At 29.2% G+C, this 20,613-nt stretch overlaps 1 protein-coding gene and 1 pseudogene across 6 annotated transcripts; both read left to right on the forward strand.

The window, feature by feature from the left end:
* The first annotated feature begins 5,983 nt into the window (after positions 1–5,983).
* The window catches only part of LOC109790951 (heparanase-like protein 2), a 33,423-nt pseudogene continuing 18,793 nt past the window's right edge, over positions 5,984–20,613 (forward strand).
* Positions 16,581–20,034, forward strand: LOC145955721 (uncharacterized). Of its 6 annotated transcripts, XM_083070797.1 has the most exons (5): positions 16,581–17,630; positions 18,169–18,201; positions 18,298–18,352; positions 19,243–19,361; positions 19,734–20,034. In XM_083070797.1, exons 1-5 carry the CDS (start codon positions 17,596–17,598, stop codon positions 19,768–19,770), a joined length of 279 nt encoding a protein of 92 aa, XP_082926923.1. In that variant the 5' UTR covers positions 16,581–17,595; the 3' UTR covers positions 19,771–20,034. The 6 variants fall into 6 exon arrangements, 3 of the variants coding, with proteins under 3 accessions (XP_082926923.1, XP_082926924.1, XP_082926922.1); XR_014432390.1 differs by lacking the exon at positions 18,169–18,201 and having other exon boundaries at positions 18,257–18,352; XM_083070798.1 differs by lacking the exon at positions 18,169–18,201 and having other exon boundaries at positions 16,587–17,630.

The raw sequence follows: 20,613 nt of genomic DNA on the forward strand, positions 1-20,613 counted from the left end.
ATTTTAAAGTTTACAGTTTAAATTTCAAATTTTAAAGTTTACAGTTTAAATTTTAGATTTTAAATTTTAAATTTTAAAGTTTACAGTTTAAATTTTAAAGTTTAAATTTTAGATTTTAAATTTTAAATTTTAAATTTTAAATTTTAAATTTTAAATTTTAAATTTTAAATTTTAAATTTTAAATTTTAAATTTTAAATTTTAAATTTTAAATTTTAAATTTTAAATTTTAAATTTTAAATTTTAAATTTTAAATTTTAAATTTTAAATTTTAATTTTAAATTTTAAATTTTAAATTTTAAATTTTAAATCTTAAATCTTAAATTTTAAATCTTAAATTTTAAATTTTAAATTTTAAATCTTAAATCTTAAATTTTAAATTTTAAATTTTAAATTTTAAATTTTAAATTTTAAATTTTAAAGTTTACAGTTTAAATGTTAGATTTTAAATGTTAAATTTTAAATTTTAAATTTTAGATTTTAAATTTTAAATTTTAAATTTTAAATTTTAAATTTTAAATTTTAAATTTTAAATTTTAAATTTTAAATTTTAAATTTTAAATTTTAAATTTTAAATTTTAAATTTTAAATTTTAAATTTTAAATTTTAAATTTTAAATTTTAAATTTTAAATTTTAAATTTTAAATTTTAAATTTTAAATTTTAAATTTTAAATTTTAAATTTTAAATTTTATAGTTTAAAGTTTACAGTTTAAATTTTAAATTTTAAATTTTAAATTTTAAATTTTAAATTTTAAAGTTTAAATTTTCGATTTTAAATTTTAAATTTTAAATTTTAAATTTTTGATTTTAAATTTTAAATTTTAAATTTTAAATTTTAAAGTTTACAGTTTAAATTTCAAATTTTAATGTTTACAGTTTATATTTTAAATTTTAAAGTTTAAATTTTAGATTTTAAATTTTAAAGTTTACAGTTTAAATTTTAAATTTTAAATTTTAAATTTTAAAGTTTATAGTTTAAATTTTAGATTTTAAATTTTAAATTTTAAATTTTAAATTTTAGATTTTAAATTTTAAATTTTAAATTTTAAATTTTAAATTTTGCAGTTTAAATTTTAAATTTTAGATTTTAAATTTTAAATTTTAAATTTTAGATTTTAAATTTTAATTTTTAGATTTTAAATTTTAAATTTTAATTTTTGATTTTTAAATTTTAAATTTTAAATTTTAGATTTTAAATTTTAAATTTTAAATTTTAAATTTTAAATTTTAAATTTTAAATTTTAAATTTTAAATTTTAAATTTTAAATTTTAAATTTTACATAATATTCACAAACATGGCCTACCAAAACTTCGTACATAGCTTATCACAATGAATATACTTATTATTTTCCAAATTTACAAAAATGGCACCATGAGAACGAAGATTTTTCTATAGAGAGTTTGAATTTACTGCTACTAAAGGATCTGAAAACTACAATAATGAAAATGAAATAGCCCTAATCAAAACAGAAAAGACAGAATTGAATCCGAAATTTAAGAAGCATGGAATTGAAAGAACCATAATCGTGAAGGCGCAATCATCAAACGTGAAAAACAAAATAAATAAAAAAATTCTCACCGTTGATGTTTATCTCCTCGAAAGACTGAGAAGCTTTTCCCACAGAACCAGATATATTCTTCAGTGGTTCAGAAATGTTCAGAATCAGATATTCTTCACGGTAGAAAGTGGGAGACGTAGAAAAAAAAAACAATAGAAATTATTATAAGAAGAAGAAGAAGTAGCCATTTGAAGGTTTCTAATTTATGAATGTAACGGTTCCAAACATAATGAAATTCCTATTTTTGTTGTTGTTGTAAATAATAGTAAAAAAATATGTACTCGTAGTTGATTTAAGAAGTGAAATAAGAAACGGTTACAAACATAATGATTACTCCATACCTATTTTCATTGTTTGTCTCAATCCAGCCTTTGTACTCCGCAATGCAATATCATTTTGATGGTTAAAATGAAGCAATTTGCGGGGAAAGATGTGATCTGAATATTCTTGATCCAGAAGTTCATTCAAAAATTCCAATAAACCTATAACAAATTCAAACTATGACAAAAACTCAACATCAACCAATTTTCCAAAACGAACAAAACAACAAAATGTAATAATGATAAGTGCAAAGACAGAAAAATAAAACAAATCAAAATCACTCGTTATCGCATTTGAACCTTTTTCTTGATTTGGTCATGTCTCGACAGTGAAATGTTACTTTAGAATCTGCAACAATCAAAATTAAAGGAAACCAAAAATGAAGGGGAAAATAAAACAGAGGAAGTAAGAGAGAATATACCCTAAAATGGATAATAGTGTGAAGTTGAACAGAGGAATCAAAAAAGAAGAAATTGTAAGAGTAGGAATAATGAGTGCAATTACTTAAAATTAAGGTTGTTGGTGAGGGATAAAGGATTCCAAAAATATAGAGACAAAATAACATAATTACTTGTGTTCAGATGACGGTTATTAAGGGTAAAAAGGTCCTAATAAAAATGGAAACCAAATGGTGGTTATGAAGATTTGTATCCCTTTTATATAATGTTATAGATATTTTCTTTTAATTATTTATAATACGTGAAGGGAAATTATTTTTGATAACCATGATTCACATTTTTACTAAAGGATTAAAGGTAGGTTTGGGTTGATTGCAAGATTTGTGATGATTGTTGTGATTGCGAATTGTGACGTGATGACGATGCGCGATTGATAAAGTTATGATACATTGAAATGTTTATGAATATTTTGTTAAGTATCGAGTTATAATGAGATGACATGTTGTGTGTTTGTATGTACTTTTCATATAAATGTTTTCTTTTCTCACCGTACAATTTTGTGGATGTTTTAGGTGAAGAAGATCCGACTGCGAGTGGCATCTAGAATGCCAACAATTAAAATAGGGGTATGCTCTGATATTGTGACATCGGGGCGGAGGACTTTTAGGACAGAATTTTTATATGGACTTGGAATTGTAAATATCATTTTGAAAACAATTTGTAAACTCTTGTGTTTCATTTTCTAAATCTTTATTATTGTGATTATTAAAGAACGATTTTTGAAGTTTTCATGTGAACCCTTTTACCGAAATTTAAAATATTTATTTGTAAAGTTACAATGTGTTGGGGTAGTAAGGGTGTCACATACACTGCTAGGAAAGGCCCCCTGTGTAAAAGCTTGGGGATTAGTCCTTGGGGATAGCTCGGTTTGTAAGTCTCAGTCTCGCCCATTGTGTTCATGGGATGTATCTTGCACGACTTAGCTCTCCCGACTAGGCCCTGGTAGTATATCTTTCTAGTGAGAGTGCGCAAAGGGTATGACCTGGCATGTACTCCTAGACTACTCTATGTGTGTTGCTAGCTGCAATGCACCATGTGATGTGTTACTTGCGCCACATGCATGATAATATGTAGTCCGTGTCCATTACATGTGCAGTTTAATGTTATATGTTAAAGTGATTTTTATGTCTTGGATGAGTGGGATGTGATATTGTTGTTAATCTATCTATTCTATTTACATATACATGTCTTATTTGTGTCTGGCTATCGGGTGTGTATTCCTACACCGTGAGCTAGAGTGAGATGTTTCTCACTCCCTTTTTTTGTGTTGTTTTCCTTTAGTTGTTATACAGGTGATCATCAGCATGAGGCTGAGGATGTTGGTGATTAAGCTTAGGCTTCAACGTTGGGCTTTGCTTTGATAGGACATGTGACATCGAGATGTGGATGAATAGGATTAGATCAAGATGTTGTTTCTATTAAATTATTTTGAAAACCTTAGCCTCATTTCTTTTGTAAATTCCACTGATTATGTTATTGTTTAAGTCATGGATGTGGTGCTCTTTATCTGAACATGTTTGGTATTTTAAAAATGAAAGATTGTGTTATATTCAAATTTTATTATTTATGTGTTAAGGTATGTAGGGTAGAGCATGTCACATCCTAGATCCATGAGAGTTGGCGCCTAATATTTGAAATCAAATTCAATTTTGGGGTGCACCATCTTAGCTTGGTTGGTAACCTTGGTTCATTTCTTACCGTGGTTTGCTTATCTTGCTTTGTAAGCTAGGTTAGTCTATATATACGAGAAACCTTGTAATCCTATGTTACTTTTAATCATTGTCAGCAAAATCATTGTTGATTCTCTCTTCAAAAGTCTTGGGTTCACTCTATGACAGTGTGACTCCTTAAGTTCTTTCATCAAGGAGCTCTTCCTTGTGGAAAGAACATCATTTCTTGGTTTATCCTTTTCTTGGTTTTATCTCCAATATTTGACTCCTTTTTCTAACTTCCTGCGTTTTTATCTTGTGAACGATTCTTCTATTTATTCCCATACCACTCCATCTAAGAGAACACTTCAAAGAAGACCCTAAAGTTGAAAATTTATCCTAAAAAATGTCAAAAATGCAAAACAAAAAAAGTCATCGAAGTTCTAAACGTCCAAAAAAACAGTCTAAACACAACAAGATAGTGAACAAAACATCTAAAAATAATTAAAAGAGAAATTTAAAAAATAGAATACGTATAAGTATTCATACACTAATATAATAATTAAAAACGTTTTTATGTAAAACATAAGGAAATCAACATAAAAGTAGAGATGGTTTACCACAAATGTGATGATAATAAAAAAAGAAGAAATGGAATGTGACAAAAAATGTTGTAGAATTTAAAAACTCAACAAATATATATACAATCTGAAAATATAGACAGACAACCCATAAATAAAGAAAAAATGAATTGTAAGGATGATGTCCTTCATGGGCACAATAAATGTCTTTTTATGAAAACTCAATCAATTCTAATTTAAAAACTATATACACACTAATTTTAATTTGAAAATCACATAATATATAAATGACTACTTTTTGTACCTCTTTTCTAATAATTAAAATATCATGTCTAGAACGTATCCTAATTATAAAATTGTGTATGTTCTAAATCTAATATGAGAATTTGAACATAAAATATATCTAAAAATAATTATAAATGATTTCAATGAATATATTCCTATGTCATAAGTATTTTGTGTTCATCGTTAATTATTTCGTTTTCCAATATCTTGAGCACTTGTTAGTATTTGTTTTATTTAAAGTATTAAACAAATTGATGTAAAAAAATTTGTATTGTCAACTAATCGGAAATAATGATAATATAAATGTAACTTTTAGGTTGATTATTATTAGAGTCAATCAACATGCCATATATGATTCTAATGTAGGATTGGTGTAAAAGTCAATATTTACACCATCAACGCATAAATTATTTGGTTTTAGAGAAATATGTTGGATGAGAGAAATGTGAATTTAACTAAAATGCAATGAGATTATAGTTAAACATTTTATACATCGTTATTCAATCACGTATTACTATATACGTATGTATGATAAAACTTTTTGAATTTTATTATAGCAACTATCTTAAAAGTCATATTTGATATATGATTTGTTATTAGGCAAAAAGTTTAATTTTTCAACATAATACTTAAGGGAGATAGTAATTATAATTAATATCCCTAAATTAGTTGGTTTTTTCAAAAGACACAATCAGTTAAGAAAGGTAACTAATAGGACTTATCCTAAAGTTTGCCAATACTTGCATATAAATTAAACCGTTATTGAAAATAACAAAAAAACAATTGTTAGCCAGCAATTTTTGCTAATAAAGTCTTATATGGCATATGTTTGACCAGAATTTTACTTTTATTAAGAAAAAGGGTTTCGTGTTAAAGACAAAATTGATATAGGAATATCGTTGCAGATAAAAATACAGATAGATTAAAGCACAAAATGATTGAATTTCTAGAAAACTAACGACTAGATACATGATTCTTAAAACAATTTAAGACAAACAAAAACAGGTAAAACTTGCGTAAAATAAGTGATTAGGTCGACTAATATTGGCAAGTGGCAAGAATATAAAAGTTGCATAAATTCCAATGACTTGGTGTGATTTTCCAGTGTTTCTTTTCTATCACTTCTCATAATGGATGTGAAAGTAACTCTATGTTATGTTGTTCTTTTATTATTTTCCTTGTCTTCAGCAGAAGACGTGAAAATCGTAGTTAAAGGGGTGACTGGTGGCCTACTAATAAGTGCAACTACAACGACTGCCCCTGGGGACAAACAGGCATTTTGAATTTGGTATTTAACATTAGGCACCAATGCACATACATATTTTTGTCTTACATAATTTGAATAAAAAAATTTAACTAGTTGTCCCATGTTTTGTTTTGTCAACTTTTGTAGGACTTAAGTAACAAATTTCTATCAAATGCCATCAAGGGTAAGTTCTATTTTTCTCAGCTCTAATCATATGATTATTTTAAAAAGAAAATACATGCAAAAAAATATTGTTGGCCCTTTTAGGCTATTTGTTTTTGTATCGATAATTTTTCATTGTCCTCATGCTTTAGTTAAGTCGAGGCAAGATGTGGCATTTTATTGGTCCGATGTGTAACATATATCATATAATCATGGGTAGACAATATCAATTTATGAATTTCACATTTTTTATCATTCCGAACTTTGGCAGCTTTTAATCCCCTAAGGATCAGATTAGGAGGTTCAATGGAAGATCAAATTGTTTATCAATTTGGGAAGCAAAAGAAATGTCCCCATTTCAAAAAAGAAAGAAGGTGGTCTTTTTGGTTTCAGCACAGCATGTCTTCCCAGAATGAGATGGTATGAAGTACATGACATTTTTAACAAAAATGGGTACTTGTTTAACTACTTACCATTCTTTTCTCAACACATCGTACTATGATATATGTTACTAGCATGCTACATTCAATTCTCACATGCATCTATGATTGTTTTGTTTATTTATTTTTTAGAGTGAAGTTAATTTTTGGCTTGAATGCTCTCACTGGAAAGAAAAATTCTGTGGAAGACAAGTTAAATTGGGTGGGAAACTGGAATCCAAAAAATGCCATAAGTCTTATGAAGTACACAATATCAAAAGGATACAAAATAGATTCATATGAATTGGGTAGCTAAATTAAAGCCTTGAGTAATTTATATTCTGCTTTTGATATTTGAATGACATATACACACACACGTAAATTATTTTTTATTTTCCTCGATCTATCCCATGTGCATTATGATTGATGGTGCTTAATAGGAAATGAGCTATGTGCTGCGGGGATTGGAGCCAGAGTAGACAGTGTTCAATATGCTAAAGACATTACTAGGCTTAGACGTATAGTTAATCTACTATACCCTGATATTTCTAGAAGGCCTAAAGTGTTAGGCCCTGGTGGTTTCTATGGTAAGGAGTGGTTTCAAAGCTTCTTACTGAATGTTGGGCCTGGTGTGGTTGATGGAGTGACCCACCATATTTACAACCTTGGTGCTGGTATGTATATATGCGTGTGTGTATATATATATATATATATATATATTCTACTTTTGGACAATAGCCATAACACACATTTCACTAATTTGCTAGCTCTTAATGATTGGTTTTTGTTTTAAAGGTGTTGACAAGGATATTATCAACAAGATTCAAGACCCATATTACTTGAGCCAAGTTGCTGAAACTTTCAAAAGTGTTGCTCAAGCAGTCAAGGAATTCACGCCATGGGCAGCACCATGGGTTGGGGAAGCTGGAGGAGCTTATAATAGTGGTAGCAAAGATGTGTCTCACACTTTTGTTAATGGGTTTTGGTTAGTCTAATATGCCAATGAATTGAGTTTTTTGCTTCCTCTTCAAAATCGTCAAATATATATTTATATATAAATATATATATGTATTTTAAAATAATTTAACTTAATAACTAGGTACTTGGACCAATTAGGCATGACATCAACCTTAAACCACAAGGTTTATTGTAGACAAACTCTGGTTGGAGGAAACTATGGCCTGCTAAACATAACAACCTTCATCCCTAACCCGAATTATTATGGGTAAGTCATGTCATGTGTGTGTGAAAGGCACTTACTATACTGATGAATATCCAATTCATTTAGAACTTACCTTAGCCTGGACAATCAATATGCTTTAATTGTTATAATTTTCAAGTTAATATTCTACAAAAAAATTATCAAACATCCAAATTTATCAAGACATAGTTATCAATTCACATGTCTTTCTAATCATAACCCCTTTCGATTGATTAGAGCACTTTTGTGGCATCGGCTCATGGGAAGCAAAGTCCTTTCAGTTTCTCACGAAGGATCACCATTTTTACGTGCATACGCTCATTGTTCCAAGAAAGGGGTAAGCTCATTTATCTCAAAATGTCTTGTCTATTTTTTCTATATTTTTTTATTGCTCTTCATGAAAAATAAAACTACTCGTACAAACATTAACAACATCATGCTACTGAAACATAATTATCATATCATAAACTGTAACAATGATTTGCAGAAAACTACTTAAATAAAGTAAAACTAAGAAGTTTCTATATCGTTTTAAGGTCAATGTGTGCCATTTGTTCTTAATCCTATTTGTCTTATTCAATAATCACTTGTTGTTCTCCTTAATTTCAGCCCGGTATCACTGTGCGACATATAAACATGTCCAATTCCACTACTTTCAATGTATCCTTCGTTGATGACATGAATTTGTACCCTGTCTTTGAGACGGTACCAGGAAGAGTACCAATGACTACGAGGGAAGAATACCATCTGACACCCAAGGATGGAAACATTCGAAGTGATGTGGTGTTGTTGAATGGAACTCCACTACAGCTGACAGAATCGCTAGACATCCCAGAAACGAAACCACAATTAAGGTGATTTAGTAGCCCGGAACGGGCCGTTCCAAAATTGGAACGGGCCGTTCCAAATTACTAAATATACCTACTTTTGGTAGACCGGAAAGGGCCGTTCCAAACCATTAAATTTGCCTACGATTCTTAGTTGAGAACGGGTTGTTCCAGAGGTGAGAACGGGTCGTTCCAGAGATGAGAACGGGCCGTTCCAAAATATGACCGTTGTGAGTATTAAATGCACCCCAGAACGGGACTTTCTGTTTTGAGAACGGGCCGTTCTGGATGTGATTTTTAGTCGTGATTTAAGGGTCCAGAACGGGCCGTTCCGGCGAAGCCTGATCCCTATAAATTGAGCTCTTTGCCACTCCCAAAAAGCACACCTCTCATTTTCTAATTTCTTTTCTTCTGCTCTCTCTTCTTTCCCTCTACTTTCTGCTTCAGACTGAGGGGAACCCAACGAGGGAGACCAACCAGATCTTGTGTAGATTCAGCTTCTACATATCAAGCTACGGGGGAAAAGGGGATTATTTATATGTAGAGTTACATGAGGGAATTGGGTAGAGGAAGAGTCCCTTAGGATTATGAGTAATTTTATAATTATTTCTATTTGGAGAATTATTGGTCTTATGTGATTCTGTATGCATTTAGGACTACGAATATATGATTAATTTGTAAAAATGATGTTCCAGGAGAGAGAACGAAATTATAGAAAAGTGCTTGTAAGTTAGATTTTGGAAAAATTAGATTATTTCTGTTTGAGGAATTAATGATACAAGTAGATTCTGTATGTGTTGAGGATTAGAAATATATATTAAATTTGTAAGAATGATGATTTGGGAGAGAGAACGAAATTGTAGAAAAGTGCCTGTGAGTTAGGTTTTGGAATAATTGGGGGTTTTATCATTTATGTTAAGATTATAGTAAATTGGTAATTCCATTAATTATTATATTAATTTATGAATGTTATTGTTATATTACTTGATAAAAATTGATGATCTAGATTTGAATTGCTTGAGGGGTGTGTAAACCCTTATTTTTGTTGGACATATTTGTTGTGTACGTGATATGGAATTGTGTATGTAATATGGAATTGAGATATGAGATGAGATGTTGTACGGATATTATTATGATTGTGATTATGGTACCTCACACTAATGACCAGGGATGAGACGAACCTTGAGTAGTGATGCTTCAAGGACGAGCGTGCCCCTGGCATAGTGTGGGATGAGTGAGGCAATTAACACGCATCACTTATGTCAAATATGGCAGCCCTGGCATAGGGTTAATTTCCAGACTTGTGTGGATTGTAATGTGACTGTGGTTCCTCACACTAATGACCAGGGATGAGACGAACCTTGGGTAAGTGATGCTACGAGGATGAGCGTGCCCCTAGCATGGTGTGGGATTAGTGAGGCAATTAACCTGTATCACTTGTGTCAGATGTGGCGTGGCCTTGACATAGTGTTAATTGTAAGATTTGTGTGGATTGTGACGGATTGGTGTAATTGTGAATTGAGATGTGAAGATGAATGATTGATAGAATGATGATATATCTATAGAAATGCTTGTAAATAACATTCCAAGTTATGATGAGATGATGTTATGGATTTCCTTGTGTCATTTATATATAAATATTTTCTTTTCTCACCGTACAATTTGTAGATGTTTTAGGTGAGGAAGATCCAACTTTGAGTGGCATCTAGAATGTCAACCATCGAGTTGTGGGTGTGCTGTGATATTGTGACAACGGGGCAGAGAATTCTAGGATAGATTTTTATATGTATTTAGAGTTATAACTTCTCTTTTGAAAGAATTTTGTAAACTCTCAAGTTTTACTTTCTAAATTTCATTTTTTAATTATTTTGGTTATTTATGAAGGTTTTATCTGAACCTTTACCAACGTTGAATATTTTATTCTTTAGTTTATTTACAAGATTTATTTATATATGTGTTGGGGTAGTAAGGGTGTCACATTTAGTGGTATCAGAGCAGGTCGATCCAATCGGTCGTGAGTTATGAGTCTACTATGCTTGTTTGGTAGATGAATGATAGAATGAATTGATTGTGGAATGTATTGATATGTTAGTATGATGATTGATTTTGTTTGTTGTTATTTAATTGTGTGTACTCTAACAATGTTTTGCGTTATGATGATGATAATGATGATGATGTTTCTCTGGTATTGTTAGTGTTGTGCTTACACTTAGATTATTTTCTCATAATTTGGCTGAAAGACATGATATAGCTTAGTTGATGCTATTCATGATTGCTTATTTGTTTTGATACTTCTTGCTTATGTAAGACGTAGTGGTTGAGTGGTATCGCTCGTGTTGTGAGCATATGTGCCAGTAATAGTGGACGAAGCCTTGTGCTAACCAACTAGAACTATTAGAACCTTGGATGTGGGTAAGACATTGATTTGTCGAGTGTATTAAGAGTTTACAATTGGTGGAGTTTCTGAAAGCTATAATTGTAATGATTGAATCCAAGAGGTTATGTGTTGAGCATTAGAGCTTTAAGTATTCTTGATGAAAGGTCAAAGTGTTGGTGATTTCCTTAAGTTTTGATACTTTCATATTAACCTAGTTAGGGGTTAGGTTGCATAAGGATTTTATTTTAGTTATAAGTCTTTTGTGCCGAATGTGTGAGTTGTTTTGGTTTAGAATTGTAGTGAAAAGATTGGATATGAGTTTGAGGTGGAAATGAGTGAGTTTGGAAGGGTTGAAGTATTTTTGTAGCCTTAGATGTTGATACACTATTGTTGTCTAATGTAGGGGATGTTTGCACGACAGTTTTGTTGTGCCAGTACAAGCGCTACATTGACAGAATTAGATTTTGTGGTCTTTATTAAAGTTGTAGCTTTAGACGTTATCCTTCCAATGGAACTGGAATCAAGTAAAATGGATGTTTAGAACTTCAGTTATAATTGCTTTAGTTATTAGAGGTCTAGCTGTAAGCCTTGAATATATCTGTTGTAGTTTTTTAAAATTTTAGCTAAGAAGATGATCCTTTTAGAATCCTATGTCTTCATAAGAGTTATAGCTTATTCTCCTAGCTTTCTTTTGAGATAGGTTTGAGATCATTGGATGAGTATAACTCTCTGTGTGTCTTTTGCTTTGACAGTTGTTGAAGGTAGGTATATGTTGTCATGATGTTTTTGAGTTGTTAAGCATAGCAAGGATAAAAATAGATTTGGATATGATGTTTTGAGGTGTTGTCATTAAGAGGTTGTTTAAGATGATATGATGCTATGTGGTAAGGTTGGTTCATGTACATGATATATGGTGTAAACGATGATTGATTCGTACATGCTTAGGGATGGTATATATGAAGGTTTAAAGTAGGTATTCTAATACGATTTGATATGCATGTATGTTGATATGAGGATAGATGACCTTATGGATCAATTATCGAGTGTTTATGTGTTTAGTAAGATTGACCTTAGGGTGTGATATCATCATATTGGAATTGAGTGTAAGAATATATCCAAGACAACTTTATGCTAATTTATCTAAGTGTGATTTTTGATTGTATGAAGTGAATTTTATAGGTCTTGTAATTTCTAGCGGATGTATAATATTGATCTATTTAAGGTAGAATTTGTCCTTAAGTGGGAGATACCTAAGTTAGTTAGTAAGGTTAGGAGTTTTCTTGCTATTAGAGATTTATTGAGTAAATTTCTAAGATAACATTACTTTTGACTAGGTCGTCTAGGAAGAGTGTTGTCCTTGTGGGGGATAGTAAGTACGATAGTAGTTTTGAAATTCTTAACGAAAGATTGACTAGTGTTAATACTACTAGATTTTAGTAAGTCTTTTGTGGTATATAGTTATGCTTCTAAGATAGGTTTGGGCAGAGTGTTGATGCAAGAAGGAACAATAGTAGCTTATGCTTCTAGGAAATTGAGAATTCATGAAAAGAATTACCTTACCCATGACCTTGAGTTAGCGATTTTAACATTTATACTAAGATTTGGAGACACTACCTATATGATTCTAAGCTTGAGGTATTTAGTGATCATAAGAACCTTAAATATCTTTTGACCAAAGGAGTTAAATATGAGATAAAAAAAAATAGTTGGAATTTCTTAAGGAATAAGATTTTGATCTTATTTATTATTTGGCCAAAGCCATTGTGGTGACTGATGTTTTGTGTAGGAAACCTTTATATTTATCTTCCCTTATGATTAGAGAGATGAATCTTTTTGGCTCAAATTAGAGACTTAAGTTTGGCTTATAAGTTAGTAGTGTGAGCTAAGTATGACTTGAGTAACGAATGGATTGTTGAAGGAAATTGGAGAAGCATAATTAGTTGATTCATTTTGGTGACAAGATATGAGGCTATAGGATAGGGTGATGGATAAGAGTTTGACTTGGGTGTAGATGGAGTGGTGAACTTAGAGATCTGATATGTTTACCTAGTGAACTTACGCTTAGGTGCTTGATCTTTAGAGATGATCATTGTTACACCCTCTACCCCGCTTACCATAACACATAAATAATAAAATTAGAATAACATAATCCTTCATTATGAAAAATACCAAATATGTTCAGATAGAGAGCACCACATCCATAACTTAAACAAATAACATAATCAACGAAAATTACAAAGAAATAAAACTAAAGTTTCCAAAATAATTTAATAGAAATAATACCCTAATCTAATCTTATTTACGCCCCGATGTCACATGTCCTATCAGAGCAAAGCCCACATAGAAGCCTAAGCTTCATCACCAACATCCTCAGCCTCATGCTGATAATCACCTGTATAATGGTCAAAGGAAAGTAACACAAATAAAAAAGAGTGAGAAACATCTCACTCGGCTCACAATGTAGGAATAGATAGCCAAACACAAACAAAACATGTATAGCATAGATAGATTAATAACAATATCACATCTCACTCATCCAAGACATATCAATTTTTCATATAACATTAAAATGCACATGTATGGACACGGACCACATTTTATCATGCATGTGGCGCTAGTAACATATCACATGGCATATTGCCGCTAGCAATACACGAAGAGTAGTCTAGGAGTACATACCGGGTTACACTACAAAAAAAAGCCAATTTAGCCACCGAAATTAGCGACCGATTTTTTTCCGTCGCTAATAGCGACTTAATTAGCGACCGAATCCAATTTAGTTGAAAATCTTATTTAGCGACCGAATTAGCGACCAATTTTTTTAGTGGCCAATAAACGGTCGCTAAATTGGTCGCTAAAATAACAATTATTGGTTAAAATAGCGACGGAACGGTTTCGGTCGCTAAAAGAATAAAATATTATTATTTATAATAATTTTAGCGACCAAATTATAAATCGGTCGCTAAAAAATAAAAAAAAATATTATTTATAATAATTTTAGCGACCAAATTAAAATCAGTCGCTAAAAAAATAAAAAAATATTATTATTTATGATAACTTTAGCCACCGATTTTAATTTGGTCGCTAAAATTATTATAAATAATAATATTTGTTATTTTTTTAGCGACCGATTTTAATTTGGTCGCTAAAATAATAAAAAAATTATTATTTATAATAATTTTAGCGACCAAATTAAAATCGGTCGCTAAAAAAATAAAAAATATTATTATTTATAATAACTAGCGACAGATTTTAATTTGGTCGCTAAAAAAATAAAAAAAAATTATTATTTAAAATAATTTTAGCGACCAATTCAAAATCGGTCGCTAAAAAAAATAAAAAAAATTATTATTTATAATAACTTTAGCGACCACATTAAAATCGGTCGCTAAAAAAATAAAAATATTATTATTTATAATAATTTTAGCGACCAAATTAAAATCGGTCGCTAAATAAAATTTTTTTAAAAAAATTCAAAAATATTTTTCTTTTAATTGAAAGCAAATATAAAAATATATAATATTATTTTTATAATGATAAAAATATTAATGATAAGAAATAAAAATCATTATCCTCCCAATAAAATTATTTTTTTAAAATAATAAAAAATATATAATTTAAAATGGACAATTAATATATCATGATGTATTAAAAAATGAGAAACATAATGCTATAAAAGAAAATTAAATAATAATCTTTTTAATTGAATCTTTTTTATAAAAAAAATTAGACTAATTTAAATAATAGTTTATCTAGAAAATTTATTTATTTTTCTCTTGAGAAATTTATTTCTCTTTTATCATGCTTAATATTTTATTATATTATTAGATAATATGAAAATACATAATTTATTGTTCTTTCCAATTTTGTTAAGGTAAATAAACTTCTTTTCATAAATCTTATTTTATTTTAATTATTATTTTCAAAATTGACTTAAACATCTAGTTCAATTGATATAAACATGCTAGTTCGATCAAATTAAAAATAATTGGCTTATATAAGGATTAATAAAAATTTATCAAACAAATCTAAAATTGATAAAATATAATTAATGTTCCATTAGTTTAATAAATAAAAATTATAAAATAAAAAATGTATATATAAATATATACACTAATAACACATGAGATCAATTATTTATTAGAATACGTTATACCATCTATTTTCAATTATGCTCATACTACTTTGAGGTAGATATTGCTTCTTTAAGGAGACATGATTCTATTATTGTATATGAATATGATCCCACCATGGGAAACTGATTCAACAACAGCCATATTTTGAAATATTTTATTTTATTTAATGATACCATGTGAAATACCATGTGAAATGTATAACCTATTTTCATAATTACAAAGACTAAAAAAAAATTCAGTTATAAATTTGAGAGATAAAAGACAAATTTTCTCAACATTTTAAATACTAAAAATATTAAATAAATCATTACCTCAATACCTTAATACTATGTTTGGATAAAAAATTTGAATTAAGTAATTCATTTGTTTGAATAATTTCAACTTCTTTGAAGTAAAATACCTTGTTTGGATAGAGAAATTATAAAGAATTTGAAATTCATACATTTGTAAAAACTTTTAAAATAGTAAAATTTCAAATTTTCAAAAAAAGTAAGAATTTGAAATTACTCATATTTTTTTTTCTTATTTCACTCATATATTTTATCTTATCTCTTCATGTTTTTAATTATTGAATATTAAAAAATATTTTTAAAATTATTAAATATTATATAATATTATTTTTTAAAATTATTAAAGATTTAAAAATGAGTTAATATTTATTTTTATAAAATTTAATTTAAAAATGTTCACATAAAAATATATTTTTAAAATTAATTTTATCATAATAAAATCAAATTATCATATCTAACTAAACAATTTAAAATTTAAGAAATTTGAACTGACTTATCCAAACAAAATATTTTAAGAATGATAGAAATTGAAATCAAAATAATTCAAATACCAAAAATTTGAAATTCTTTGAATTTGTAAAATTTCTCATCCAAACACACCATAATTGTTAAATATGTTAAAACATTCACATATCATGTTTAATAATAATTGAAATATTTTGAAAGACTAAAATTTTTCAATTATAATTTTTTTATACATAAAAGTGCATTTAAGTTTTTAAAATATAGGTCTATTTTTTTTAAAAAAATTCTTATAATATTTTAATAAAATAAGTACCTTTTTAGGTTTTAATGTGTTTGTTTTTTTTCAATAAACAGTTTTGTGTTTTTTTTAAAGAAATAACTCTCATCTACTAATTAAAGAATTGTTATTTTTAAATATTTATTTAAAAACACTTGCTTTTAAGTTTAAAAAAATGGATCCTATCTTATATTACATCAAAATAAATCTAGTCAATTTACCATAGATATATAATTTAATAAATGCATTTAATATTTTAATGTGATGGTCATTAATTAATTAATGAATGATTTTAATATAAATAGTTGTGAAATGGGCGGGGTAGGGAAATAAGTACAGTAACAGTTTTGGTGATAGGGTTTGAGCGCGCGATTGTGTCACTTTCCTCAAAATAAGTTTTGGTGCCAAAACTCTCCGCACACTAAAAATCTATTTTAGTTTTTTCCCTCTCATTTCAAACCCTTTCTCTCTCTCTTTAAACGCTTTTCACCTTCCCTCTTCTTCTTCCTTCTTTCAAAACCCTAACTCCCACACCAATTTCTTTTCCCTAATTTAAAACCCCAACGCTTTCTCATTCTCCCAATTCAACGCGCTTTCCTCACCAAAATCGTGCCTAATTTTTCAACCTCGTCGCTGAATTCAATGTGTCTCTCACTGCCTTCGCCCGCTGACACCGCAGGGGAGCCGGTGGATGCTCCTCCCGCACCGAATCTCTTTCTCCAAACCCTAGAAAACGCCGAATCGACCGTTCACGCTGCTCTACACGCACGTGATCGCGTTCACGCTGTACGAGTTGGAGACCATAACGAAGAGCTTCCGCGGCAACTACATCCTCGGCGAGGGAGGGTTCGAACCGTTTACAAAGGCTACATTGATGAGAACGTGAGAGTGGGACTCAAATGGCTACCTGTAGCGGTCAAAGTGTTGAACAAGGAGGGACTGCAGGGACATTGCGAGTGGCTCGTGCATTTTGCGTCTTGCATTTTGCGTTTTGCGTTTTGCATCTTTTTTTATTTTAGTTTGTCTGGTTAATTTTTTTTTGTGTGTGTTTTTGTGGTGCAGACGGAGGTGAATTTTTTTATAAGTTGTATTATAACTTAATGAGAAAATTTTTATTCATTTCATCTTTTTATTTTCCCCTGGTATATAAGTGTATGAAAAGTTTATCAAAACATGTCTAAAATGTGATACGTGATGTGCTTTTCTGTGGGGTTGTTATCTAAATGCTTATTTTAAATGTTATCAGGGCATTTACTATTATTTCTATCAAGTTTTCAAGAACAAGGCTGTGGCCATTGCAGCTGCGCGGAAAGTGAAAGGGCATGGAAATGGTATTGTTGGGATGTTTGGTTGGCTTCTTGTGGCTGCAATTGATGGGTGAGCACTCCATCATGCCACTTTTGTTTGAATGTTTCATTTCATACTACTCTTGTCTATGGTGTGTTTATTTGATTCATAATGGAAATAATTTATTTCCATTATTTTTGTTGTGGCCTGTTAACTGAGACAGAATATTTGATGGATCAAATTATTAATTTTAACTTTAGATTTTATATGATTCTTGTTTGATATAAAGCCTTTTGTAAGCCTTCAACCATCAATTTAAGCCTTTTGGTGATAGTTGATTCTTGACATAACATCAGAGTCCCTATGACCATGTGGTCGAGAATTCAATCATCACTGTCCTCATTCTTTTAAATAGAAGTGCCCTTTTGGTGATAGTTGATTCTTGACATAACATCAGAGTCCCTATGACCATGTGGTCGAGAATTCAATCATCACTGTCCTCATTCTTTTAAATAGAAGTGCCTCAGGCCTAAAGGGCTCTTGCCTGAGGAGGCAAGTTGGCAATTTTTAAAGTTTTTATTATCTGATACATCAATCATTATTCAATATGATTTTGTTCTGATTTCAGACTGCCAGAAAATTTTAAGATTATTTTTGATATGTAAGTAGTCTTTAATTGCTTATGTGACGTCTATCATTTCTTTTATTTTTTGAAGCATGTTTATCTAAAACATGTTTATACTGATCATGGTGCCAGTCGTGCTTGGGACATGAGAACAATGGAATCTCTTTGCCGAGCATGTAAATATGCAGTGAGTAAGCTTGACCATTAACTCAATTCCATTTTCACAATGACAATATGTAGAAATAATTAATAATGCTGAGACAATAGTTGGTATTGAGTCATTCAATTTGGAATAGGCATTAATCTTATATTTCCTTTTTACTGCAATTTTTGTGTGTGGTTGCAACCCATGTTTATTATGGCTTAATCTGTCATATGTTCATTATTATATTCAGATTAAATATTTTGGAGGTACCTACTCTGTGCATTTAAAAAATACTTCTTGGTTTGAATGAACAAGAAATGGGTAGTTCTCTCTAATCTTCATTTCTAGATCAACATTTCCTGCATTTTTCTTGGTTGGTTCAAGATTTTGTAACATGCTTTTTTCTGGTATTTAGTGGTATCATATCATATAAGCAGAATAGTAAGAGTGTATTTCCATTAAGCAAACAACTAAGAGGTAGTTTTTTTTTCCTGATTCAACTTGTCAACTTTCAAATATCATGTGTTGATTAATCAATTGGCTGGTCAGAAAATGGGAAAGCATTTTTTGTAGAAGAATTTAAAAATCTCTTCATTAATTGGGGCATGAAATTGAGCAAGTAATAAAGCTTACTGTTTGATTTGGGTTTTCTAATTTCAAATATCTTGTTTATTTTACTTTTGGCTTAGAATTGAAATTTCTTACTACAATTTTAAATTTCAATAATTTGTAAAAAAGCAGTATTAATTTCTTACTATAATTAAATTCTTGCAAAATAAAATTTAAAATTAATTATAATAATAATATTATAGGCCAAATAGTACTGTTGTGAATTTTATTACTAGCCCAGCTAAATAAGACTACTAAACAATAAGTCTCCTAAAAGAATAAGAATCCTAATATTCTAACAACTATTATAATGTATCATATAGGGGCTCACAAAAGGCTCATTACTTCTCCTCCAGTTGCCGTATTTCCTCCTCCCCTTGCCGTATTTCCTCACCCCCTTTGTGTTCATGTTGGTCTTGTTCCCTCAAACAAAATTTACCAGGTTGGTCAGAAGAGGGGTAAATTTAATGCTTTAATTAAGCAATAATAGTGGACCAAATGCCGACTTTACAAATAATGCAGTTCTTGATTTACATAAATAAATTCAGTCCAGCTTTTTTTAGTTTTAAGTGTTATATTTTGCTTTTAAGTTATTATAGTTGGTAATGCATCATATAATCTAGCTATAGAGTTGATTCCTTAATATAGGGGGCTTAGTTTTCTTTTCAGTTTGCAGCTTGAATTTTTGTTCATTCTTGATGAATTCTTCATTTTCATTATTTCTTTAGTTCTGATTACTTTTCAGTTATCATTTGCTACGTGTCATTCTTGAATATGTATGTATATCCTAATTGCTTGCATGATTGTTATGCAGCGTAACTACCGGTTCTTCTTCATGTTTGTCTTCTTAACTACACTACTTTGTATATATGTTTTTGCGTTTTGCTGGGTCTATATTAGAAGAATTATGGCATTAGAGGAGCAACAATTTGAGCTGCTGGGTTGTGTTGGTCTACTTTGTAACTTGACAAACCAAGACTTATCAATATTGTTTTTGATGTAGTAAAGCACCATCTTTTTATATGTTAAAATATTGTGGTTTGTATACTTGTCCTTTTTATTTTTCTTTTAAATTCAAGAGTGCATCTTGCATACTAGAGGATTATTTCTTTTAATGGTTTGCAATTTAGTTTACGTTTATCTTTGTTTGGAGTAAAATATGGATCAATTTTTTTTGTAGCAAAGGAACTTGTTTTATTTTTTATTTTGGTACGAGTGTTATTGTTTCATTGTTAAACAGGTTCAAAATGAAAATAAAAATAAAATATATAGTGTTTAAGGTATAAAATTAGCGATCATGTCTAAAAATAAAGTAAGCCTAGTAACAAAAAAAAATCAGTTTTTTTTTTCAAAAATAAAATTATGTTTAACGACTGATTTAGCGACTGAAAAAAAATTAATTTTTATTATAATAAAATTTAGCGACCGATTTAGCAACTGAATTGAAAATTATTTTTAAAAATAATAAAATTTAGCGATCGATTTAGCGACTGAATCAGAAATTATTTAAAAAAAAATTAAAAAAAAATACTTAGTGACCGAAATGAAAATTATTTTTTTTAAAATAATAAAATTTAGCGACCGATTTAGCGACCGAAATTAAAAATAATTTTTTATTTTAAAAATTGTTAGCGACCGACTTAGCGACGGAAAAGAAAATCATTATTTAAAATTTTAAAAATAAATAACACATT

Source organism: Cajanus cajan, chromosome 3, assembly GCF_000230855.2.
Source record: "Cajanus cajan strain Asha chromosome 3, NIPB_CcT2T_4, whole genome shotgun sequence".
Classification (NCBI taxonomy): Eukaryota; Viridiplantae; Streptophyta; class Magnoliopsida; order Fabales; family Fabaceae; genus Cajanus; species Cajanus cajan.